The sequence below is a fragment of the Ambystoma mexicanum genome, chromosome 6p, assembly GCF_040938575.1.
Source record: "Ambystoma mexicanum isolate Mex_15411 chromosome 6p, UKY_AmexF1_1, whole genome shotgun sequence".
NCBI lineage: Eukaryota > Metazoa > Chordata > Amphibia > Caudata > Ambystomatidae > Ambystoma > Ambystoma mexicanum.
In genome coordinates, this window is record NC_090935.1 from 1,418,885,058 (window position 1) to 1,418,912,754 (window position 27,697).

Below are 27,697 nucleotides of genomic sequence, written 5' to 3' on the forward strand. Positions count from 1 at the left end.
GGGGAGACAACCGTCAGCAACCCAGAGGGATATTGTATGCACTAGCAGAAATCAAGCGCAATATGTAACACATTCAGTCGGGCAAGACACAAGGCCCGAGCGTCTTCCAGTTGAACTTTAAAGGAAGGAAGGCCTAAAGCATGCTGCAAATCCTACACCCCAATGTCCATATTGAATAGTGAGGCGACTATTCAAGCTAACAGACTGCTAAAGTTATTGCTTCACCTGATCTACCCAGGCCAAAATAGCTTTATGCTGGGGAATACCACTCGCTTGAACCTGCTTACACTCTTTCGAGCAAATGTAACGGCCGAGTCTTTGCCCGACCCTTCAAATGCTATCTTGGCCCTAGGGTCCTACAAGGCCTTTGATACAATAGAATGGGATTACCTTTGGGATGGGCTTAAAATGAATTGGCTTTGGGTGGGGGTTTATAAGTTGGGTTAGACTCCTCTATGACTGACTATCCAGTGGTAAGGGTTAACCAGCAACTATCAAGGTTCTTTGCATTGGAAAGAGGGACAAGGCAGGGGTTCCCCCTATGCCCTCTTTTTATTCATGCTCCTAATGGAGTCTCTTGTAGAGAGGGTGAGGCGCCAAACTTCCATCCTTGGCTAAGAGGTCACAAAGAAACGATCTTGCTGATCGCGCTCAACATCCTCCTTTACCAGAGTAAAGGAGAAAAGTCCATACTGTGGGGCTTCAACCTCATTAATAGGTTTGGTGATCACAATGACTTAAAGGTTAGCTGGGGGAAATCCATATGCTTCATGCTCCAAGAAGAAATGGAAAACCACAGCTGGGGTTTGGGACAGGAGGCAGTGGCAGGCACTACGTGTTACAAAACAACTGTTCAAGTAGCTCTGCATATACATAAGGTCCAAGAAGGAATTCTTCAAGCTGAATTGGGACCCATTGATCCATTATTTCCTTCTGGAGGCGAGCAAGCTTCCCATTCACCCTGATGGGCAAGTTAGCCCTTTTAAACATTATTACATTCCCAAAGTTCCTTTATGTCCTGCAGGCCACCCCTTGTAGCATGTCGGCTGAAGAATTGGATGAACAGGGGCCTTACGTAAATTACTGTGGGGTCCCCACGACACCCAAAATAGCTCTTGACACACTATACAACTCCGTATGGGAGGGCAGGCTCAATCTCCTATGTTTAAGCTATTATCCTGCAAGAATCTGTAATCTGCGGTTTATCAATTTTCTGCCAAACATTTCAGTATAAACAGTTCTAAAAATAAATAGAATGCAAATGTAAAACTAAAAGTAAAAAGTCTGACAGGATGAATATGTACATTAAAGAAAAATAACCAATGAACACGTGTTGGATATTTTATTTGCTCCCGTCAAATAACCCTTAAACAAGTAAAAAAATAAATTGAAAGCATGCAGTGTTCTTCCATAGTTGCAAGATCCTCCAGCATAATTTGCACATGGGTCCATGGAAAGTAAATGTGCAACAACTGGGACTAGAAATGAGCGACCTGCAGAAGATTTCAAACGAAGAGTCACAATGTATTAACAGTTATATACAAAGTGGCCATTCCAGAGTAAGTATTCTTCTCTCTGCTCTTCAGTGGATATAATGACCAAACCATAAGAAGCCCTGGGAGCAATGATTCGCACAGTTCACTGAGACATCTGAGCCTCCATGGCTTGCGCTGTCCACTCTGGTGCTGCCTGACTGATCTTCTCCAGTAGGTTGTTGACTTGGAAACAAAGTGATTGGATCTGTTTGTCCCATGTTGGTAAAGCTTCACGAGCTGAAACAAGATGGAGAAATAAATAAAATCTAGGTTTAGCAAATCACTCAATTTTGGAATTATTTACATCCATACTCGTAGCATGATTCCTCCAAGAAAAAAGGAGCAAAGAATAATGTTTTTAAACATTACATACACATGTCACTTACATCAATAATATGGACCATTGTTCTTGCATATGAAATAATCATCGAAGTAGGGCTACAAAAGTTCTCTTCAGTGAAGTATATGGATTCTGAAACTGAAAGCTTGCATTTACCTCGAGACATTTCCAGACTGAATGCCTACTATGAAGGCTTTCACATCAAAACTTTTAATTCTGGGAAATGGGCCTCTTTAAGAGTTAATCAAGATCCAGCAAGGAGCCTGAGCGATGTTACCCAAGTAAAAAAATAAAATAAAATGCAAATAAACAGTGATGTCGTAACCAGTCCTAGCAATGAGTTGGGGTGCCCTGAACAAGCAGGACCAGTGCGTCCCAGAATGTCAATTACTGCACCGCAGAAAGTTCCTGCTTCACTGCATCACCAAAACCCTGGTGTTATACAAACACGGGACACCCGTATGTACTAGATTTATTTGTATCACAAAATGCAAAATATAAGTTTCACATAGAAGTCAAGTTAATTATCTGAACAAATTATACCTTTGATAATGTTAGTTCTGATACAACCTCCCCCCCTAAAGATTCCTTATCCTAGAAATATTTCCAATTGCAGACAGGATACAATAAATCTTAACACTGCATCCATCTAGAACCACAGCGATTCCATGTCTAGCTTGGTCATGATGCACACATTGCCTGTGCCAAAAAAAATGCAGCAGATACATATAGGCATCAACAAGTATATATCCTTAAGTTCTACTTAATTGCCCAAGGTCCACAGAAGAAACAAGAAATGGTCGAACTACGCTAAAAAAAAAAAAGGTGCAAGTTGCAACAATACTGGGTCTGCCAAATTTGAGAACAGTTGGAGGGGGATGAAGAATTGTGGGAGAACTCATTTATACATCAGAAAGAAGATTACTGTTAGGTAAGATTTTCATAGCACTGAAATCTTCCTGACCTCTGTCAACCCCAGAACTTTTTCCTTTTACTGGTGGCTTATTTTTCCTTATACTTCAGTAAGTGGGAACCTTTTTCCACACTCACAGAATCTTTTACTCTTTTCATGGGTGTCATTTTTAAGACTCTCCATAGTGTCTTTTAAAAGTTGTCCTCTGACAACTTTTTGGCAATAAGCACCTATTGTTGCTGGTTTGTCGTCGGGGCTCCCCTTTTAAATTTATCTGGCTAACCTTGTTAGAACAACAGTTCCCAAGGGTAGAAAGAATCTTCAGATCCCTTTTACATTTTCTTATGTGGGACTAGCACCCCCCCCCACCCAATGTGGAGTGCTGGGGAGATACCATGTATCCCCATTCTCATTCTAAAGGTAACATTTATGTTACCAGGACAAACCTACCTTAAATGGCTGATGGCAGTGAAGCTTTTTACCGATTTGGCGCACCTTCACCACGGGCTGTTCCCACAGCCCTGATAAAAGCACCCATGGGTGCTCATTTTACCAAAAAGACCCCCGGTCTTCTTTTTTTGCCATTTCAGTGCTACTTGTCCTTTCTTGTTAGTTCCCCTGACCTCCAGTGTGGGAAATTCCTTTGTGTTAACTTTATCTTCGCTGGAGTACTCTAGACTCCCCGTCCAGGCTCCACAGTGTCTGTGACAGCAGGAAGCGAGGGAGCAGTCCAAAACTCAGCAGCCCTTAGGTCTTCCACTCTGCTTGGGATAATCCAGTTCAAACTGGGCAGCTGGCTGTCCTGAAAGGATTGCCAAGTTTGAATGTTGCATGATTGTTTGATTGGCTGGGTTCCTGCATAAAAGTCTGATCCTGGAAGCTGAAGAGGTAGTCGAACACTGGAACCGAAACTGAAAAGGATGGCGAAGAAAGCGCAGCTGAGACGATTTCCAGTGACAGAAGAGCCTGCTGTGTAACCAGAGCCTGCTGTTACCCTTCCTTCCAATAGACCTGGGGACTCTAAAAACGATGACCCCCAACCCAGAGCCTGGCGAGACCCACTAGACGCAAGACCACCTGCATTTTGAGCCATCCCATGTTGTGCTGCAACCTTGCGGGGCTGCAATACCCCAATACCCTGGGACCTCACAAGCCGTTGTGCGGTGCACGGTCTTCCGAATTCCGAATCTTGCTGAAACTTTGTGGCCAACCTGCTGGACCTCCAGAGACTTGAATCGAGTCCAAAAAGAAGCCTCATCAGTGTGCTTGACCTTTCAAAAAACAAGAATCCGGGCAGCAATATTCTGTCTTCTTCTGTGCCCCTGAAAAAGTTGCCAAATCCACACAAACGCATCCTGCTGCGAGGAAAATCTTGCCTGGAGCCTTGGTCCGTGATCCATGCAGCAAAAAGTCCTTCCAAAGTCTTGTCTTCTGTCGTCTAGACAAAGGAATCGATTAACCGGGTTTTTGGCTGCATATCCTGAAGTCTTCCTGCTGCAACACTTTTGTGCTGAGATACTGTATTGGCTAGGGTATTTACTTCAGTCTCTTGTGATTCCTGTGTATCCTTGGGGTGCTACTGTGATTGGGAGGTCTCTCGTTCAGTTCACCTAGGTCCACTGCTGGAATCCTCCTAGGGGGTCTTCTCTGAAGCCCCTGTACCCCAACTAACTTTCAAAGTGAACTACTTGTTTGCCCAGTCTTCCTCAGGAACTCCGACATTGCCTGCAACTGAGCCCTATCTCACCCTGGCTACTGCTGGCTCCTAGACCACTAGGGACCCACGTCTACCTCCGAGAACTCATGTACTAGAATTGGGAAGGGCTGGATACTTAAAGTGCTCTGCCTTGAAAAGAAAACCAAGTGTTGAAAAGTTACTCGTTAATGAATTAGTTGGTAACTGTAGCTCAGAGTGTATATTTACAAAACATGAATACTTACCTTCGTTATGTTCTTCCATTCTGAAAAGTATATATAGGATTTACTTGCCTTGAAGAAGCTCTGCACCTTCTTAAATAAGAAATCTCTAAGTCTTGCTTTCCTCAGAAACTGTCTTGCCATTCTAACTGAAAGTAGACTGAAGGTTAAGTTGCTCACCTATTAATTGGGGTCCCCTCTTCCCAAAAGTAATTGTTGGTTTCACTTTATTATTTCTGTTAGGATAATTGTATCAGTGTCCCCAACTGGATCTTGCTTGCCCTGACTTGCCGTTAGCCTGTCCAGAATAAGACTGCTTAGGTCATACTTACCTTTTAGGTTGCTGGTAGCTCCTTACAAAAAGTATAGAGGTGTTAATTACATTGGGTTAGCTGTGTGCCTTCCAAAAATAAAAATCAAGTTATTGCTTTCCTTAGTCTGTGCACTGAAAAGCAACTGTAATTGAAGATGATCACAAAAGGGTTTAATTACCTTGAGTATAGCCTATCCCAAAAGAAGTTATATGTATTTACTGTTCCTAGAATAAGTGCGTCACTATTCTGCAAAGTATATTGTCCAGTTGATATTACTATGATTTCTTGCTAAGCGTCAATGTACAACTGCTAGGGTCTACTACCCTGTATTACTGTAAGCAAACTTTCAACAAATTTGGGAGCAGCCGCACAGCGCGCACCGCCTGGAGTCGTTCGGGCATTGCAGGAATTAAAACACCGGTTTTCCACTTGAAAGGAAACAGCCTGAACCAAGATGGCCCAAGACTATGAACTTGCATGGCTGAATAAGTGACAAATTAGTTCTCCAGCCATTGAAAGCTGATGTCCGTTAGTCCCCGTTGAAAGTCTGTTCAACAAGATACACTACGACAAAAGGGTTAAAAGACTATTTAGTCACTCCAAACACTATTCATCACCTGTCCTGAAGAAGGCCTTTTTCCAAAACCACGAAGAACCCACTGCAGGAGGGGGTTCATTTTGTATAACACAGGCCGAAATGCGTCGACATATCACTGACAAAATGCCATTACTTTCTTTGAATTAATTTTTGGTACAAACAATGGCACATTATTCTCGGTTTTGAAAATATGATGGCAAATTCAGAAAACCTTTGTAGAGATTAGTAAAGGTAAAGAAAAAGAAAAATTGAGAAAATGTGTATTTTTCAATTTTGTTTAAAATGTGTTGAACTAATTGTGAAAAACAAATAAATGTATTATATTTTTTCTAAATCTGGGCGTTGTATGGTCACATAGTCCCTTGAGAAAAATTAAAAACGTGAATCAGGAGGGTTGTATTAAGATAAAGTACGAGAGACAGGGGTAGTTCGCGTTTCATGTTTGTTTCCCATAGGGTCTCTGCTCTACTAAACGCGTCCCCCCGATAACAAAAAACATCGAGTATGACCTACCCTATATATCTTACTGTAAGTAATCCAAAAGTAACTATTGGGTTGGACTTCCCTAGAACTACAGTTAAGTGTTCCAAATAAGGTTATATGCTTTGGTCTGTTTACCTAAAAGCATAGTTTTTTTTTTTTTTTTTAATAATGTGTTTATATGATCTGTGATACGACTTATTCCCCCCGAAGATGTATTTGGGCCTACTTGTATTTAAATAAACCATTTATTTTTACAATACATAGTGTGTGTGTGTTTCTTTGGACCATGTGCATTACAATTTCTTTGTACTGATTCTACAGCCCTCTCTTCCTCCTAAGATAAGCCTGGCTGCTCTGTCTACACTACCATGAACTCAGGTGGTACAGCCTTATACTCAGAGTAGAGTCTTGCACTGTCTCAGTTGTATGGTTTTACTAAGCCCTTAGTTGGACTTCAAAAACTGTCCCAACAATGACCAAAAGTAGGTAATTTGTTCCCCTATTGGATACCTTTCTACCAAAGATTGCCAATCTTAGAAGACACCCAAAGGATGGCAGCCAAATAAAGTTTGACAGTAACAATCCTATTATGGAAGATTCAGCAAGACAAAATGGCCAAAGATAGTGTCTTCCCTGGCCAAAGAGTCCAAACAGTAATTCTTAGCAAATGTACATAAGGATTCCAAGATAGCCGCCTGACCAATGTGCAGCAATGGAACATCCCGCCGAAGAAGCCATGTGGTCTCTTGTGAAAGTCAATATTATATAGTGAGCGACAACCAGGTTCGCAAGATTTTAGCAGGTCTCAATTATAAAAATCCACAATGAAATTGTCTGCTTCTTGATGAATTGACCCATTTGAGGGCCAGAAAACCCCATAACATCGATTCGTCATTATCCCGGTACTGAGAAACAAAAATGTAGGCCCCTAGCTGGATGAAACCTGTGGAATAGCCCCTCAGTCTTGGAAGCATGTGAAGGAGAAGAAAAATAATAGCAGGCATACAAACATTCAGAAACGGATGGAATTCAGCCATCACTTTCAGAAGAAGAAAGCGTCACATTAAAATGTACCTTCTCCTTATAAAACACAAGTAAATAAGGGTTGACCTAGAGAACCTGCAGCACAATTACACAAACAGAAAAAGAAAAATCTTCAAGATAAAAAAAACCAAAGTAAGGCACAAGAGTGCATAGGCCTAAAAGAAGCTACCAACCAAAAAGTGACAACTAAGTTTAAGTTTGAGGCAAAAGAAATGAAGGGCTTCGAAGGAAGAGTTAAACCCTTTCAAAAATTGAGGAACAGGCACTGCAAAATATGATCCCTGGTAAAGAGCAAGCTTAAAGATCGAAACAGCAGCTAAAAAGCCATTTATATTGCCTAATTGAGAACATGATTGCCCATAAAACAGCAGCAATTCCATAACAGCCATGGGACACAACAACAAGTTGGGGCCTGCATCATAGCACCAACTGGAAAACATTATCCAGTAAGTGTCAACAAGACATCATGAATGTTTTTCTGGTTGACTGCATAGTATTGATTCAAGCCTCAGAGAGGTTCAAATCCTGATATCTCCATCTCTGAAGAACCAAGCAGGAAGGTTCAGGCTGTCAAGAGCTGGATGTTACACGTCATCCCCCCTTATACTAAGCCCCAACCTGTTCTGAAAGAAGGTGCAGCCACAAAAATTCAAACAACTCTTGATATCAGGTCGTTTTCTCCCAGTCCGGAGGACGAAACAAGTTACTTACCTGCAACTCTTATTCTCCACATGGGTCTTGCATGGATTCAGATGCTCACGAGTTTTCCCTGTTGTCATACTGGGAATTCTCTGTAAAAATAAAGCAGTTTAGCGTCAAACTTCAAACTGCTTGTCTCCTCTATGGCCCATCAGTGTCCTTTGGATCATACTACCCCCAGCCAATGACACTCGTCCCCCTAAGCTACACCCCTGGTGGCCATCTTCAGATTTGGTAGCACACCTAGTGGCAGTATGAACCAAGAAGAGCCATAGAGGGGATATGATATGATAGAGGGTTTGCATGTCAATCAATGCAAGACCCATGCTGGAGAGCAAGAGTTGCAGGAAAGTAACTTGTTCCTTCTCCAGCATGAGGTCTTGCATGGATTCACACGCTCATGAGTAAGATTATACAGCAGTAGATATACACAACCACGGGAGGTGGCAAGGCTCACAGAAGCAAAAGATTCACCCAGGGAACAGACTCACCTCAAACAAACAGTTTGCGCAGCACCGATTGGCCCACCCAAGGTTCCTCCCTGGAATCCTTGTTGACAGTAGAATGTTATGCAGGTGTGGGTGGACCTCCACATAGCAGCCCTGCAGATGTTGAGCAGGGGGAAAACCAGAGAGAAACGCTGTTGTTACTACGATGGTTCTGGTGGAATGGGCTCTAGGTTGGCCTGGAAGTGGTCTGTTAGCCTGACGATGAGAGGGCATTATAGAGCCAGAGAGCAACCTGGATATGGAAGCCTTCACATGTGCCACATGTAAAAAATTGACAAACAGCTGAGACGTTTTCCCAAAGTCTTTAGTGCATGCCACTTAGCACTTGCCGGAACGAACAATGTCCAGCAAATGTAATGCCCTTTCAGGTGTAGAAGGGTTTGCGAAGAACACTGGCAGCACCAAAGAATTGATGATACAATTCTGATGGAACCTTTGGCATGAAGGGGGGGATGAATCCACAAGACCACCTTGGTAGTGTGGAAGGACAAATACGCTGATTGCTGGAGAGCGCCTGAATCTCCCCGACTCGCCTGGCCAAGGTAATCGCCACTAGGAAAGCGGTCTTCCATGATAGAAACTTTACAGGGGCTACATGGAGAGCTTGCCTTGCACCCGTGTGTACCAGGATATGTCAGCCAGATGAACTATGATGGAGGAGTGAGCCAGGCCCGCCTTAACCAGCGAGAGCAGACACGGGAGGAGCTGTGGAGCAGTTATCTGCAGCGGCGTGATCTTCTGAGCCCTGTAACCACACTGAAGCACTTCCATTTGTGCCTGTAGCAAGACAACGCAGAGGAAGATCTGGCATTGGCTAGGATTTTCGTGCATTCCAGCAGCAAATAGTGCCCAAATTCCAAAGCTGCAGGAGCCAGGCCATTTGGCTCAGTGACGCTGGGTTGTGGTCAGCCCTCCAGATAAGGTGCGTGCTGGGCTATTTTACGCAATTAAATCAGGTGCATAAGCCACATTTGTTTTCTTGCGTTTCATTTACGCAGCAACACAAAGCATTTGCTTGTGAAGTTCCCTCTTTTGTCCAGTAGGTGGCCCTGTGACACTGCAGCTTAACAAGAAACAGTTGGAATGCTGTTTGCAGACAGCAACACTACAACTAATCTGAGTGTTCTGGGGGAGTTGGGGCTACAGAGAAGGCGGCATAATTAGCACTACAGCAGTGGTATAGGTCACAAGTCAGCCTTCAAAAGGTAGGAAGCTGTAGCAAGCACTACTGTTAACGTTTCCCTCTCCCCCAGCTTTACACAGAGTGCTAATGGCAGCACTGTTTTGTTAATTCCCCCCATACCCCCCCGCCCCCTCCCAAGGAAAGTGAGCACCATTTTTCCCTTTCCTATATTGTCCACTGGGGATATATCCCTGGGTTGTAGACTGAAGGGGACAGCCGAGGGAAAGCACAACTTCTTCCTCGAGGGCCAGGTAGCAAAGAAAGCTGTGCATGTGTTTTCACAGCAGACATAGCGGTGTCCAGGGCTGAGCAAAGGACACACTTTTTCCAGTTCAACAGCAGGACCAGTCACTAAAGCGTTCATGAAAAGGTCCCATCATGCTGCAGTGACCGTCAAGAAAACCAGAGAAGACAATGCCTTTCTTGCAGCTTCCAAGACGGTATGAAACCTGTTCTATTGTTCCCAAGTGTGCCCCCAGAGCCTGGCCACTCAGTGTGAGAAGACTTGGACTGCGTCTTTAAGGTTTCTCCTATTGCAGGACTGTAGTGGTCCTGCAAGCCCTAAAAAGATGAGGTGAAGAAGCCGTTGCTCTGATGAGCCGAGACGCTGCTGCAAGACAGGAATTGGTGTGTGAATAATCGATTGGCACAAGGTGACCACGATTTCCATGAACAGGCCCCAATTTTAATGTGCGCTAGAAAATTCTGAACTGAACAATTACCCTTAATACTAAATCAACCTATAGAAAAGTCATGCTTTCTTTGTGAAAACATTCCTGACTCAGGTCTGTGACAAGAGTACATAGCTGCTTAAAAGCGTGTGTATGAGAGTGACTAATCAATGCCTCATTGTCCTAATCCATCCGGATGCAAGTGAAGGATTAGCTCAAGAAACTCTTGCCTAAAGGTGGCTCCAAATAGAGAGATGCTATTAAGAATTTCACCAACGCACAGCAATAAAGTTGACTGTCTTTCACTCGCTGCTAGAGTAACTCGTAAATCTACCCTACAGATTGCAGTCCCAACTGTAAAAATCTATTCTCACTTGCATGCTGTACTACAGTACCAGGCTTCTGGGCAAGCATCTCCTCTGCAGACTGCACTAGTGACTTCATCAGCATTTCTCTGATTTCATCAGACTTCAGATTTTCTCTGTCCATGTGCCTTGCTGCCACTTGGCATCTATGAATTCCTGGAGGGGCCACATCTGGAGCCTGCAAAAGGGAACCTGATGGGCAAGAGGACATCATGCCCAGCAGGGATTTGATAACTCGGACTGTTGCGATGCGTGGGCGACAGCCGCTGGACATTCCCTAGGATGGCTTTTACCCTCTCCTCCGAGGGGATTGCTAGACACGAGACAGTGTTGAGCCAGGCGACCAGTGAGAGCGTTCTGTGATGGCACCACGTAGGACTTCAGAAAATTGTTGGAGAATCCAAGCAAAGTTAGAAGGTGTATGGTCTCCTCTGTGTGCTGGGTTGCCAGTGCATGAGAGCGGAACCGGATGAGCCAGTTGTCCATATAAGAGTAGATGTGTTCCCTTGCAGCGTAGGTGTGCTGCAACCGGGGCCAAGCATTTTGTGAATTCCCTCTGATTATTTCAGGCCGAAGGGCACGGTCTTCAATTGGTAGTGCCGCTCCTGGGCGACAAAACATAGGATCTTCCCATGTTTGCGATGAACGGGGCTGTGGAAGTATGCATACTCCAGGTTGAGAGTTGACAGAAAATCCCCTTCAGCTGGTCGAGCACGTGCTGCAAAGTGACGATCCTGTACTTTTGGGTCTTTAGGTACTTGTTTAGGCGTCGCAAGTCTAGGATCGGTCGCCACCCTCCTGACGAGAAAGTATCTGGCGTACACTCCGGAGCCGCTGAGGGACAAGTTCTATTGTCCCTTTTCGCAACATGGCTGAACCTACTCTAGCAGTTGTGCCATGTGAAGTTCTTGACGCATGACAGGAGGAATGCAGGGGTGCCTTTCTTGAAATTCTAAAGCGCGCCTTTGCTGAAGAATGTTCAGCACCCATTTGTCCGTGGTGATGTTTCTCCACTGCTTGACAAAGTTCGATAGGCCTCCTCCCACTGGGGTGCAAAAGGAGTGGTGCGGGTCCATGGCCAGTTCAGGTCTGCTTGGACGTCTCTCCTGGATGGTGAATGACGTTGGCCTCCACTGCCGTAGGCCTGGGCGCGGCTCCTGTAGGCTTCCTGGGAGGTGGAGGGCTGACGATGGGGTGTAGTGTATCCCTGGAGTGTCATCTACTGCCTTCCCAAAAAGGTTGTTCCCGTCAAATGGCATGTCCACAACCTTGGTCTGCACGTCCGTGCAAACATTTGTGACCTTCAGCCAACCCTGGCGTCACACACCAACCGCCCATCTTGCAGAACCCAGAGTCCGCTATGTCGAGCGTGACTAATGGCATGGTCTGAAGCAACCTCTCCTTCCTGGAACAGGGCCATGGCTTCGGTCTTCTTGTCATCAGGGATGTAGTCCAGGATGAGCCCAAGCTTGCACCAAAGTTCCTCATCATATCAAGACAAAAGGGCAAGGGAATTGGCGGCTTTGATGGTGGAAGCTGCGGTGTAACTGATGTGCTTGCCAGCTGCATCTAACTTCTTGCCTTCCTGGTCCGGAGGCACCATGGATGAGGACATGGGGTTGAATGATCGCTTCCTGGCGGGGGCTGACACCACTGAGTGTGGAGAAGTCTGAAACATGATACCTGGGGGCAAAATCCGGAACCCAGTACTTCTTCTCCAGCCCGTCAAGCTTTGATGGCGTGGTATTATGAGCTGTGGTATCTGTGTCCATGCCAGTGTCTGTGCGAACTGGCTCCTTTTTCACTGGCCCAAGCCCAGCAGGTGACAGGTGCCCTTACGGGGCTGTGTCAACTGAAACCTTGGTGGCCTGCGAGGACTTCTGGCTGGACCAGGTACAGGAGCAGCAGGTAGCAACTGTTGAATCTCTGCCATCAAAGTATGCAGGGTGGTCAGGATGTCCATTGGCATAGCCCTCAGTGCAGGAGGGGGTGCAAATGGCGCAGCTGCAGCAGGAGCCAGGCTGAAACCCCTTGGAGGGTTAAACGCCTGCTATAGCTCATGAGATGGTGATCCCTTTTGAGACATGGCTCCCTGGCCTCCCTCATGATCGGAGTAGTAGTCTTCTGCAAGATCGTCCTCAGAACTGGTGTAGGCATGCAGAGATTTCCCCAGAGATCGACCGCAGGCAGAGGAGACACCTTGTCGGGCCTGGGCAGGAAATCCGTAGGTGGAAGCAAGATTCTCACTGTACCGGAATCCTTCGGGAAGGAGGCTACGATGGGAATCTGCAGAACGGAAACAGGCGCAGCCAACAAGGTTGTGGTCGGGACCGTTGACAGAGGCCTTGGAGGCAAAGAGACCCTCTGAGTAGTCATCGTCGTGTAGGTTGAGACAACAGTCGCTGCCGAACTTTGTCAACAAAGTAAGAGTTGGTTTCCCTGATTTCATCGCAAGGAGCTTGTTGACTAAACAATCGACGACAGTGCAGTGGTCTTGGTTGTTGACAAAGTATTGCTCTTGGTGGATGGAGCCTGCGGTAACGAAACCGCGGACAGGCCGTCAGACGGTCTGCTCTTCGACAGCTTGTGCTGAGATGGGTTCAAGGACTTCCTCGTAGACGGAGGTAACCCACCAACCATGAGGCTAACCGTCAACAGAGACTGACCCCTTCCAGAACTTGGGTCACGCAGCCGCAGCGACCACAGAGAGCAGATGGAGCGTGGATCTTCACCTTCTTTTGGATCTTCGCAAAAGGAACATCCTCAGTGGACCTCAACCTCTTCTTTCCATAGGGAGTACACTCATGGGACCTGCTGGCCCCGGATGAGGCATGACTGCGCCCTGAGGATGAATCAGAGGGCTTGCCCTACTCAATCCAAGCCACTAACCTCCAGTGGTGATCCTTCTTGGTCTTCGACGAGAAGCCACGGCAAATGTTGCATTCATTCGCATCATGATCCTGGTGAAGACAAAGGCATTTGAGGTGCCGATCCTCGATGAAAATGATCTATGGCCACAGGTCTCACAGGCCCTGAAGAGATTTTTCTTCACCACATCGGACATGGTCACGGTGAAGATGTAGGCCCAAACCTGGGCCTGCTGGAGCCACAGAGAAGATCCAATGATTGATAGGCTATAAATGTGAGGAATCTGAGGGCGGCTTCTTTTTCCCGGATATCCTCCGCCCAGGTGGCCAGGGAAAGGCTGTCCCTTGCAGATCCTGACCCTGGGGGGTGGATATGCGAGGGAGGACTACCTGGGTGGAGACGATTTGGGGAGTGCAGATTGGGGAGTGGAGGAGAGGCACCCTTGGGTGAGACACGGTATCCCCGAGTTTCCCCAGCATAATTTGTCCGACATCCCCCAGTCATTTGTAGGCCATTGCCAGTCCTTTCCCTATTGTTCCAATCAATATTTCCACCTCCACCTCTACTGGCTAGGCATATATCACCAGATAGTTGTCACAAAGATTTACTGGATTGAAAGACTTGACTCAATGTCCCCACGTGGGATGAATGTTGAATTTAAGGGTTGTTTAGGCTACAATTTTATTTATCCTCTTTTCTTCCACTATGTCTTTCTATTAGGTTTCATCTGTACCCATGCAGGACTGGTGATGTGTCCCGAGACATTTAAAAGGTTGCCACATAACAGATATGCCCAGGTATTTTGGACAATGATGCATATGATGAAATACTTTAAGTATTATAACAAACACTTCAGTTGCACTTGCCACAGACATGCACTGGGCTTGTATTATTGTGAGAATCCTTCCATCAAGTATATTACTCATTTTTACATTCATCTGCCCCCACGCATTTGACTATGCAGTACACCTACATTCCAACATGGCGGATCCCTTTACAGCACGCGCCTGCTACTACATCAAGCAGGACACATGCATGCGCGCGCCTTGCCCCGACTACGCAGTCTAACACCTACAACGTGAAAGGTCTGACCTCTCCGGACCCCTCCTGTCCGTGGATTAAACACCACTTCCACAAGATCCGGTAAGCACTGCTCACGCTTAACCCGACTCGTACGCATTTACCCTAATAGATCCATATTCCAGACTCATTTGAAACATGAAAGGAGTACCTATTAGACTATGTTTACTTCCTACCTAACAGGACGGAATCACTTGCTGCTTTTTTCCAAATAATGAGCACGCTGAACTTAACATCTGTGAATACTAGACCTGACACTTACTGTTCCTTCCAAGCATTTTTAGACTATCTTTCATTTAAGTACTGCCCATCTAAACCATTAAGCTAAAGGCTTTATTTTTTCTTACAGTGACTGAGTTACGATACCCCTGTGAAGTACAGTCCACTTAAGTGAACAATGCTTTCCAACATTTAAGGTTAGTGCAATGCTTGAGCACAAAAATGTACTTTAATTCTATATACCTAGTTCCATAGAACCGTGGTCTAGACGTGGGACCCATCGCTACACCCTAGCGACTGAGACCATGGTATACCACTCACAATAACAAGCCTGTACATGAATTTGCAACGTAGTTCACCCCTCCACAAAGCCACCCTCGTGGTGTTGTCTTTTACAGTGTGGACAAGCAGCAATTGAATGAACAATTGACTAGCACAGCCCCACATTGAACTCCTCACAGCTGACGTTCCTCCGTTAACCTGCAGGTTAGTCTGAACTCTTTACAGTTTGCGAGGTACAACTTATATTTAAGGTTTTACTTACAAATCATTATCTTTATTTACAGTTGTGAAAAACAGATATCCCCTACCTGATGAAGGGCGTTTGCTAGAAACGCGTCGTACCGCACACAAGAAGAGACAGTAGGACACACCAATTTGTCCCAAAGAAGCAATTTTCTTGACAGTGATATCCTTCTCTATTAAGGAATCAATTTTTGTCACTGTAGTTGGACTACGATTATGTATAGTTAGCAGAAAAAAGTTTGTCTTGAAATTACGATGGGGTAAATCAAGCAATTAGAGCTAGAAAAGTCATCTTTTTTAGGGGGCTGTGTGGCTGAGGACCAAGTGCAAACATGTAAATACAGGAATGCCACTAAGAACAGCTACCCGCCTACACACGTGCTAGGTGTGTCTAGTTGCACCAAGTGTTATCATGTCGGTCAATAGATCCAGACAGGAAAAAATAGAGAGACCTATTTTAATTAGTACATGAAAAAACTCAACACGTTAAAAAACAATGCATTTTGTTTACACAGAACATAAAAACATGTTGTAGAAATCAACATTTTTTCCTAACCAAAAAACAAAAGTTGCCATATTTAGACAGTGTTGTGAGGTTAGTAAAGGTGTGGTATAGACATTTCATATATCCACAATTCTTATTAGTTTGTCCTTGACTCTGTCGACACAGAGAGATGTGTTTCTGGGTGCCAGCAGATGTTTTTTACAAAACACTCTATAGCTGACTTGAACTGCTATGGGAAGTGTGCTGGACCAGTCTTCAGGACGATGAGTGGTGGCACCACAGATTAAATGTCAGGGGCACAATGGTTGGACTTGCAATTACTTTGTAGCCGTGTGTGGCATCGAATTGGGTGACCATGTAGACCGAATTCAATTGTTGTAACTGTGGGAGCTCGCAGTTGAGGTGACTTCATGCACAATGGGATGTGTACCTGAGGCTTGCTGACTGCCGAAGTGCCGAACGCTTACCGTTCGGCACTTCGGCAGTCAGCAAGCCTCTGGCAGTGAACACCGAGAGATTAAGAGAAACACGGCACACTTCGCATCAGCTGCATCCATCTCACCAACATCGCGGCGACCGATATCAATGAACAGGCACACATCCCATTGTGCATGAATTCACCTCAACTGCGAGCACACTTCCATAGCAGTTCAAGTCAGCTATAGAGTGTTTTGTAAAAACATCTGCTGGCACCCAGAAACACATTTCTCTGTGTCGACAGAGTCAAGGACAAACTAATAAGAATTGAGGATATATGAAATGTCTATACCACACCTTTAGTAACCTCACAACACTGTCTAAATATGGCGACTGTGGTTGTTTTTTGGTTAGGAAAAAATGTTGATTTCTACAACATGTTTTTATGTTCTGTGTAAACAAAATGCATTGTTTAACGTGTTGAGTTTTTTCATGTACTAATTAAAATATGTCTATCTCTATTTTTTCCTGTCTGGATCTATTGACCGACATGATTGTTAACACTTGGTGCAACTAGACACACCTAGCACGTGTGTAGGCGGGTAGCTGTTCTTAGTTGCATTCCTGTATTTACTTGAAATTATGATGCACATGTTTTGAATTTGTTAAACTTAGGTTTATCAATGAAATTGGTTGGTAATGTATTTATTATTGTCTAATTGATGACTACCTTATTGTTTTTGCGGCACCTACAGTTAGATATCGTACTTTGTTAAACACCTTTTTACTATTGCAGTTGAATTGAATCGGGCAAGTTTTGCCAAATGTGTGCCCAGGTCCAGTTCTGCAATACTTGTGGAACCTTTTTCTTTCAAACTAATAAATCCTTCCCCTGTCGCACCAGTGGTGGGAGCTAAGCCATGAGGAGTCACTGAGGAGATGGAGCGAGGCGCTTCACGAGAGAGGGAGTTCGTGGCAGCGAGGCCTTGCTGGAAACCGTAAGCACCCACCCGTGAGTCAACCTAGGAAGGGGGACACCGGGACGGCAGACGAGCATATAAGACTTAAAAGAAAGTTAATGAAAGCAAAAGCAGGCATATTGAATAACGATCTGAATGAAAGTAAATATTCGGAATAACGATCTGAATGAAAGGAAGTATGGCTGAATACTGTTATGAATGAAAACAGTTTTGTGTGATCACACGATATACAGGCACTGTTCAGCTTGAGCAAACGAGCATTGGCAAAAGCCAGGAGAGTATGTAAAAGTGCAGCAGGTGAATTGTGGCAAAGCATCATGAGGAAGTGAAATTAGAATAAATCAAGCATCACTGAAAAGCTGAGACAGTGGCAACGTGCATATGAAGGAGCAAGTAAGGTGTGTCTGTGTCCTGACCTGTAATGGGTGGACCATGTGGTCCAACAACTGCACCTAGCCAGAGTATACCCATCTATGGAAAAGCCACTTGCAGCACTCCTAAAGAAGCTTGTGATTTACTATCAGGAAATCTCATGTGATCAAGGAACTGAACTCGGACATTGGTGAAAGCTAACCAAATCAGAAGAGCTGGGAAGTAGCCCAAGGAACTGTGTTTTGGAATTGTTGAGACTTGAAAGCTTGGGGAAGGGAACACCTTTTTGGACTGTGAACTATTTGAACCGGTGGGAAGGGACACCCTTTGAAAACCAAGAGCTGGAAGAAGCTCTGAACTTTTACATGAACACTTCTTATTTTGATGCTGACATCCCAACACATTGTATTCAAATAGATATGAGGGCAAGTATAGGTTTTGGACACAGACATTTGCGTTGGACTTCCTGACACAGACTATCCTTAGTTTATTGAGGTAGGGAAATCCCACGTTAGCTTAGGGCAAGTTAGGCCTTTTTCCAACCTTCTTTTCTTTTGAATAAAAGTGTATAGACCAAAATGTAACTCCGTTCTCTGTGTCTACTCCATGATGCCTTCATAGAGGAGACAACCAGTTTTAAGATTAAAGCTAAGCTGCTTTCTTTATACCGAGGATGCCCAGCCTGACAACGGGGAATACTCATGAGCATGTGAATCCATGTAAGATCCCATGTTGGAGAACAGGGTTGTTGTGCATTTACTCTGCCGGAGAGGGAACAGTGGAATCAGAGGGATTGGCAAGATGGCATACAAAAGACCAAAGTGCCAAGCCACAAGGCATTCCCATAGAATCCCTCGGGGGACACCCTGGAGCTCAACGAGGCCAAAACATGTTTGGGGAGGCTTGTGGTCTCGTGCAGATGGGATGCGACCAAGCAGTTCAGGCTCGACTGCCCCCTTTGGGGTGGGACAAAACCTGATTTGCATAGGGTATTTCCCCTTTTGTAATGGCTTGGCAGGCGAAGAACGATGTCTGCAGGGTTGCCCAGAGCAACGTCAGAGGTTGAGATTAATTCTAAACCTTCCAGCCATCACCCCTTTTGTTTTGCAGAACAGGTGAATGAAGTTTCAACTGAAAGCAAACAGATTGATTTTGGGTAAGCCCCACACCTCGAAGATGCTATTCGTGAGGGGAGGGAAATACCATTTATGAGATGTCTACTTAAGTCTGCTCAAGGTGTCTGCCAGAATAGCCTCATTCCCCACCAGATTAGCAGACGAAAGAGACTTGTTCTTTGAGGCCCCAGAACTAGTTCAACAGGACTTCTCTACATAAGGATAAAGTACACTAATCCAATTAAGTAATGCTAAATTTACAGTGTTGCTTTAAGTCTTAATCTGCATAGACGGCTGCAGATTAGCCAGGAGAAAAGCAGGCAGGGTGAGTTTGATGGCATAGATTCCATTAGATTGAGGAGGACTTGCACCATTTCCACTTCAGTGGCCCCTCACCAAAAGATCAGACAGGTGGGCACCTCTCCTGAAGAGGGGGAGATCAGGGACCAAAATCATCTGGTCCCTGGGGGGGACAAAAAAGCTTCCTATGAAAAAGATTGGATTGGGAGCCCCACCAAACAAGGTTTTTTTTTATGTACTGTGATGAATCCTGCAGAATCCGCCCAGAATCTCAGCCTATAGTCTCCTCCCATGTGGCCTGGGGAAGGCAGCTGCTACCTGATCCTAACCTTGGTGTGGTATTAGCTGGGTGGATCACAGGGAGGAGAAGACCCTCAAAGTGAATGTGAGGACTCTGCCAGGAGAGGTGCAGTATTCATCCTCTTCTGAGGAGGTTTCCCTAATGCCTGAATATTAGATGGCATGTTGAGAGCACCACTACTAACCGGCTGGAAGTTGCATGGGCACTAATATATGCTCCAAACTGGACTATTGCAAATCCTTATTTTGCGGCACTTCTGAATCTGAAAAAAATCTCTGCAAACTACAAATAACCCAAAACCATGCCCTCAGAGCCGCACTCAACATTGGTAAACTGGACCACATATCGACTGCCAGGAAAGCAGCTCACTGGCTCCCTGTCAAGGACAGAATTAACTTCAAAATTCTCTCCCTCACCCTCCAATGTCCGTCAGATGATGCACCAGGCTACCTATCTGATAAACTCAAAAGACAAGTCTCAGAAAGACCGACAACTGCCTACAGCCATCGCCTTGTCACGCCTAGGTTTAAGCGTTCAAAAGCAGGGTGTTCGAACTTGCCTGTCCGGGCACCTGCTCTTTGGAATAGACTACCCCCTCACCTGCAAGGTGAACCCTCCTACATCATCTTCAGGAAGCATTTAAAAACTCTCCTGTTAGATTGCCCCACTCGCCCCTTCCTGACCAATCCTGATCTATGTCTGTTTTCATGGTGACTAGTGCCTAGATGCCCACGAGCTGTAGGCGGCTATAAATGTACAAATAAATAAAATAAATAAATGTTGTCATAGTAAGGCTTCCTTTCCCAGACATATCCAAGGTACAAAGTATGGGATTCCTTTTAGTAAACAGGAAAATGATGTATATAGGAAACAGATAATGCAACTACTTCTAGTAGTTATGATTTTATACTGGGTTAGGATAAACCCAAGAGAAAAACATTACCTCCTTTAAAACCTCCCCTTAAAAATATATCCTGTAAACCATTTAAACAAAGTAGATTCAATTATCTTAAAACTAAGAACATTATGGACTTGCAGTCCCATAATGCGCTTAGTACTGAGACGAAGAAGACGGAGGCACAGTTGCTAAACCGTAGCGACTGGTGTTGTTTTAACCACCCACAACCGGGACCTTTAAAGACCTTTTAGGTGCAGGTCAGTAGAGAGCAGTGGGAGCAGCAGAAGCAGCAGTGGGAGCCACAGCAGGAGGAAGTAGAAGTTGGGACCGACTGAGTGCCATTAGCAGGACACAGTGCAGAGAAAGTGGTGAATGTCAAAGAGCCAGGCAGATGAAGAGGACGCGCAGCCGGAAGCGTTGTGAAGGCCAGTTGTTCCAAAGAAGAGCGAGGATCTCTGTGTCCTCCATTTTGCTCTGGTGAGAAGTTTTCACCGAAGTGTGTGTGGAGCAGCGGGTGCTCCACTGACAGCCAGCGCAAGCAGAGGAAGGTGACCAGAGCTGTCAAACGTCGGCAAGGGGCCGATGTGTGAAGCAGAAGCAGCGAATCCGCAGAAGCCATCAGGACATACCTGTGAGTTGGCCTATTAGAGGTGATCCGGGGGCATTACAAAGTAGACCCCTGTGTACAATTACATATTTTGAAAACCAAACCTTTAAACAAAAGTGAGCAGGAGAATACTGTAACCCACATTGCCAAAGCCAAAAGGGGGCAATAACTAAGCAAAGTGAATGTAAGCTTTCAACAGGGAGAGGTCGAACAAGAGAATACTGTAACCCACATTACCAAAGCCAAAAGTACACAATAAAAGAGCAACCGGGATACCACTTGCCTAAAGAGGGATGTACAACAAGGGGACATTATTATCTAGATTGCCAACAGTCCAGAGGCTGTATAAAAAGAAATCAGAAATTGCGGGATGAAGGCCCTCCTTGTAGAAAGGATCAAGGGGGTGAGAAGTATAACCTGCATTGCCTAAGGCAAACAGTTTAATATGAAAAGCATTGGTCTTTTGTACAATGTACATGTAAAAGAAGTTGTGAACCAATGGTGTTGTAAGTCAAGAGATTGAATAGAGAAGCAGTTGTTGATTTAGCTTTCCGCATTGAGGATTTAAGTTTGGAAAGAGCATCACCACAGAGTACAAATAGTGGAAGGAGTACTGCAAAATGGTAGAAGGTTGTGGTGGAAAGGAAGTGACAATTCCACTGTTTTGATGAACTGTTATATGTAAACCATCCTGACAAAATAACATTGCTCATGAAGAAATGTGATATGATAAAAAGTGATTAGCCTTCAGAGTGGAGAATGTTTACATTGACTTTTTGGTTTGAAATATGAAGAGTGAATGCTTTTTGGTTTGCCAAGCAAAAGAATGTGGAAGTTGTAATAATTATCTTCAAAGTAAATCCTTTTTGGAACTGAATTAGTAAACTTAGCCCAAAGGACATATTGGAAATGTGCATTATACTTGGCTAGTGAAAGGAACCTTCCTGAAATTGAACTTTGATTTGAAGTTTCCGGTATTGATCCAGGGGATGGGGATACAATCGGGTCCCAAGGATCCTGGTTTATAAATTGTGTTTCTGAATGTTTATGTTATTGTGTGAAGGTCACGTTGCTAGACATTTCCTGTATGTTTTGTTGTGTGTATATTAGTGTGAGGGACAGATATCTTTGGACATTAGGTCATTTTCCTTTACCCTTAGTTTGTTAGGGAGGGAAATCCCCGTTAGGCTAGGGAAAGATAGGCGTTCATCTCATATTTTATTATTTGACAAAATGGCGTCTTGTTAGAAAACGTTCTACTTGTCTCAGTCTCGTATTCCTGCCCGCTCACAGTACCCTCTGCATCCCAAGACAGACCATTGCAGCAGCAAGTTCCACTACCAGACCAAATCTGCAGCCATGCCTCGGAGTCAAGTAAATACAAAGGGCCACAGAAATCTCTAAGCAGATTACATGCAAATCAGGGACTCGGGAGACGGGAAGAATAGACAGATGTGCTGCCCCCACTTGTTTTCCCAGGCATCCAAAACTCATGGAATAACACAGTGAGTGGAGAGAGTAAGTCTGCATAAAATGACGGGCTGTGTAAACCAACCAGTTGGCTTTTATAAGCTAGCTTTCCAAGTAATAGAACACCAGACTTTTTGTAAAAGCGCACAGTGCTAATTTATTTATTTTATTTATTGCATTTGTTACTCGCCCAGACCCTGGGGTATCACGGCGAAAGGTACAGAAAAGTAACTAATTATTATACAATGTTACGGTTACAAAACAACAATACATATTTATACAATGGTTACAGGAGATCATGTAGTCATAAGTCAATTTCCACTTGGTGGGATCGCCCTACCCTTGTAAACCGGGCCTATTTCAGCATTGCGGCTATCCTGAGTAGTAAAATTAGTCATGGTAGGGAAGGGCTTGGGTGGTTAATATTTAATAACCAGGTTTTCAGTGCTTTTTTGAATTTACGTAAGGAATCCTTGTTTTTGATGCTCAGCGGAAGGGTGTTCCTGTGTGAAGGGGCTAGAACTTTGAAACTGCTTCCTCCTGCTCTGCTATATTTGTATGGCGGAACTTCTAAGAGGGCCAAACTGTTCAATCTCAGCGATCTGCTTGAGATTTTTTTTTGATGGAGTTGTTGAGGTAGCTGGGCGCTTTGTTGGTGGTACATTTGTAGATGATGCTTAGGGTTTTGAAAATGATCCTTGCTTCAATAGGCAGCCAGTGATCATCTCTTCTAATGCTGGATATATGTTCTGATTTCTTAATCCCTAGGGCCGCTCTAAGGGCTTTATTCTGTAGTAGTTGGATTTTATTTATATTAGTCTTGGATGTTCCTAGGAAGAGGATATTACAGTAATCTAGTTTTGTTAGGATCAAGGCTCTAGCTAGTGTGATGCAATTTACAGGGGTGAGAAATTGGCGACTGAGTGCAATGAGTTTTGCTGTGTATGCTGTGGACGATGAGAGGGCTGCTATTTGTTTATGCATGGAGAGGTTGGCATCGATGTAGACACCTAATGTTTTGACTTGTTTAAGCACTGGGATCTGGGTGCCGTCAATATTAATGTGAGAGTAGTCTGGAGGGAGGGTGCTTATTCTTTTTTGGGAGCCCACAATGAGGACCTCCGTTTTCTCGTCATTTAAGCATAGGCTGTTCAGGGCCATCCAGTTTTGAATTATGGAATAGACTTTGTTAATGGTGAGAGTGTCTTGGGTGTAGTCACCTGAGATAGGGATGAGGATCGCAGTGTCATCAGCGAAGTTGGTGTAAATGACACCCATATCTTCTAGGGCGGAAAATAGGAGTTTGGTGTATGCATTATAGAGGGTGGGGGAGAGACAGGATCCCTGGGGGACTCCTATGGGTACTATTATGGGGTCAGCTGCAAAATTCCCAATCGCGACTCTGGATGTGCGGTCGGTGAGAAAGGATTTAATCCAATATGTGGCGCTGTTGGAAAGATTGAAATCTTTTTTTTAGAGTGTTGCATAGTTTATCGTGATCTACCAGGTCGAATGCTGCTGATAAGTCCAGTAGCAGTAGTGTGGCTAGTTTACCTGAGTCTCTAATGGAGTCTAATTGGATTTTGAGATCCAGGAGGGCTGTTTCCGTGCTTTGATTAGGCCTTAAGCCTGATTGTCTAGCTCCTAGCAGATTGTTTTGTTCTAAGTGAGTTTGTAGTTGGTTATAAGCTATTTTATCAATGTATCAATGATTTTAAGTAAGAATGGGACAGTCGTTATGGGCCGGTAGTTTGTAGGCACTAGTGGGTCTAGGGTGGGCTTTTTTAGTAGGGGGGTGACCCAGGCCGCTTTAATGCTGTCTGGGACCTGGTTGGAGACGAAAAAGGCATTTACGAAATTGGTGATTATGGGCGTGAGCGCAGAGTTTGATTAGGTGTGCCGGGAAGTTATCTCCTTTGCAGTTGGAAACTTTAAGTTTGGCAATAGTCTTGAGTAGAGTGTCTTGCGAGACTGGTGTGAAGTTGAAGAGAGAGGCGGTGTTTTCTGAGGTAGTGGCGATCTGGTTGGCCGTGGAATATTTGTCGGACAGGAGGTTTCTTTTAGAGATAATTTTGTTTTGTAATAGTTTAATTTTGGTGGCTAAGGCGTCTTGGATGGTGGTGCACCATTCTTTGCTTGGTTTGACTGGATTGATTATGGGGATTGGATTCTCCAGCTCCTTGAGTATGGTGAATAACTCTTTGCTGTCGGAGGACGCGTTACTAATTCTAGTATTAAAGGCATCTGCTTTATGGGCGATGATGGCTGATTTGTAGATTGTATTTGCAGCGTTGAATTCTTCCAGGGCTTCTGGGGTCTGGTTTTTCTTTAGGCGGTGTTCAAGCGATCTTTTGATTCGTCTGAGTGAAACTAATTCCTCATTGAACCAGAAGGAGGACTTTTTGTCTTTACGTTTGGTTTTGTTAATGCAGGGTGCTAAGGCGTCTATAGTACTAGTGAGAGAGTTGTGGTAATGGTCTGCCAGGACAGAAGGTTCTTGAGCAATAATGATTTTGTTATTGAGGGCTTTGGCTAATAATGTCAACCAAAAGCAAATATGTAAACTGGTAGTAGTGACACCATACAACAGGGAACTGTGATAGATGGGGCCATGACATTGCAGGTGAAGGATCTAAGCCAAGATCACCAAATGCTTTTCCTTCTTTAAGGACTGTTGAGAAGGTAGAGTTTGGAAATGGGTCACAGACTGTAAAGACTGGAGTGGGGTGACTGTACTACTACCCACTATATGGTTGGTGTAGGTGCAGCCCAGCAAAGGCTTTCAATTGGTAGCAATGGGTGAGCAGTCAAGGCTGGGCCTCAGGGCAGGTGATGCAGGCTAGTTCTTGGGTACAGTGAATCCCCAAGCCCCCACAAAGGAATGTCTACACACTTATGTGCTAACACAGGTCTTTTATTAATTAATACAATATTACGTGGATATACACAAATAAGACTCACTTTGTAGTCTGAATTCTAATCAAATAATTAACTCAATATATACAGGTTTAAAAAAAAAACTCAGACATTGATGTAGAAATACATTAAAACTTACAATATTGGCCGAATGCTTTCTTTGGTGTAAAAATGCAAAACTGAGAGGATCCCTCCCACCTGGGCTACATTTAAGAAAAAGTTAGTTGTACTTTACTTTGTATATTACAGCCCCATCCTTATATGTTTAGTAATTGTCTACTTTTGTTTCTACAGATTCCCCTCCCCCACCCCAAAGTACCTGGGATGTCACAGCAGAACAGGATCCAAGATGAATCTCGGACCGCTTTATGAACCCGGCGGATGGAAAATGCTCCTCCTCGTTAACAGTACCTTGAGAGGTGAAGTGGTGTAGTTTCTTTGTCTTACTCTATGCCCCTCTAGGATGAGCACCCTCTGGAAGGAGAATTCGCTGGAACATAGGTTGAGCAGAAGAAAGGAACCAAACAGTGTCGGAAAGGCAGCAGTGAAGGTCTGTTGCAGTGGTCTACTTGGTCGGGTTGTTAAGCCGGCTGTGGATGTCCCACAAAGATGAATATCGCGGTCTGTGGACCTCAACAAGGCATGGAAGGTGAAGAGACGTTTTGGTTTCAGTGGATGACCTTCGGTGGTGGCGGATGCAGTGGCAGAGGTAAGTGTCGGGCTTCTTCAGTTTGCGGTTTGTCGCGGTACTTTCTTCGGTGCTGCAGCCGTAGCACAGGCGACAGGATGGCTTCAGGCAAGTTTCTACTCCAGCAATGAGCAGACCTTCACCAAGTCTGGACCCTCAGGAATCCATCTTTGGTTTGGAATGGCTTGAAACCCACGTGAAGGCACTTCTCAGCAGGTGGCAACTAGAATACCTCAGCCGAGGAGAAGTGGACAGATGTTGTGGTTGCAATGCCCCTTGAAGTTTTCCTCGGCTGGTTGGAACTTGGCAACCTCTGGGCGCCGGGCAGCAATATGCCAGGGAACCCCCTGTTCTGGGCAATACACAGCAATCTGGCTTCCCAGTGGTCACAAACAGCCTGTAGACCCTGGAAGACACTGCTGGACTGCTTGGGGTTATGATGGCTGGGCACGCCTCTTCAGGACCCACAAAGAAACCTCTGCAGGATGGCAGGCACACAGGAAGTGAAGAGCAGCAGTTGCATGATGTCCCCTCGTAGCTACGGGAAGACGTTACCACTCCAGGTCCTCTCTGGTTCAGTCCTTGAATCAGCAACGCAGCCATTGGATGTATTGAAGAGTTGCAGCTGCAGATTTATTCTTCCAGCTGGATTTAGGATACAAGCTTCAAGAATACTCCAGGTTTCTTCTTCTGACACAGAGGTAAGGGAGGGGTCCCTTGTTATACACAAATGACCCCCATTCAGACAGGCTGAGCCAGGCTCAATCAGCCAATTGCACACTAGTGCATTCATCAGGCAGCATACAATCAGTCTCACAGGGATTCGGGCCAATCACCCAAAACCAGACTCCCAAAACAGTAAATGTACATTGGAGTTAACATCCAGCTTTCAGAGCAAACACTGCATTAATTCCAGTTTCAGCCCAGGCTGGCTCAAGCAGACCACAGGCATTGTGACACAACCAAAAACCAGGCACCCAAAACACAGGATGTGATTTGACTCCTCTCTCCATTCATTCAGGTCCCACCCCTAAGGTGTACCCACAACAAGCAGTCCCTGGGAAGGCTCCAGCCAGTCTGGCATGGGCAGCCCACCAGAGCCATATATGGTCCTTCCACCCAACAGCCATTCAGGGGAAGGGAACAGAGCCTGGGTGTCTCAGGACTCTGAGAAACAATGGGTTAAGGCAAAAGAAACCCAAGAGGCTACAGTGGCCACCTTGCCTTTGTTCAGGAATCCATTGATTCATTTGGCAGGGCCTGGGGTTTCCCAAAAATGGAGGCCATTCAGATCCACTGTTAAGTTGGCAAGTACCTGCCACCAGCCCATACCCTGCTCTGTCGGCAATACAGGTGCCCAAAAACATACACTCAGCGTATAAAGGTGTACCCATACCCATGGATGCCATTAGGGTATCCCATGAGTCTTTGTCACCAAAAATGAAAAGCTGAAGAGATGCACTACCAGGGGTACAAACTGGACACAAACCGCATACAGAGAAGTGGTAGGACAAGGATGAGGAGGCCCTCTCCCTCCAAATTCATTTCCAGCATCGCACAAACGACTTCCTCTCTTAAGGAAAAGAAAGAGAAATACTGGCCTCGTCTGTAATAGCAGGCGGGACGGGTATAACTTAGCCCATGTGGAGAAGCTCTGTTACTTCCTAAACTAAACTGCTGTCCCAAAAAGCAGGAGCCAGAAGTGTGTTCAGAGGAAGACTCTCAGGAAATGTAATCAGTACCCCCATCATGATACCCAGATACAGAAGCCCAAAGTAATTTTTTTTCATTTAACGTGCTTTTCCACAAGAAAAAAATCCACATTACAAATATTACAAATTCATACAAAAGCAAATTAAAAACAA

At 44.9% G+C, this 27,697-nt stretch overlaps 1 protein-coding gene across 2 annotated transcripts in view; it reads right to left on the reverse strand.

Annotated features, from left to right (window-relative positions):
* Nucleotides 1–1,325: 1,325 nt before the first annotated feature.
* Nucleotides 1,326–27,697, reverse strand: part of COPS4 (COP9 signalosome subunit 4) — a 785,196-nt gene continuing 758,824 nt past the window's right edge. For both annotated transcript variants that reach the window (XM_069626120.1, XM_069626121.1), the window contains exon 10: nt 1,326–1,772. In XM_069626120.1, coding sequence (XP_069482221.1) covers nt 1,639–1,772 — 134 coding nt within the window. In that variant the 3' untranslated portion in view covers nt 1,326–1,638. The remainder of the gene's footprint in view (nt 1,773–27,697) is intronic.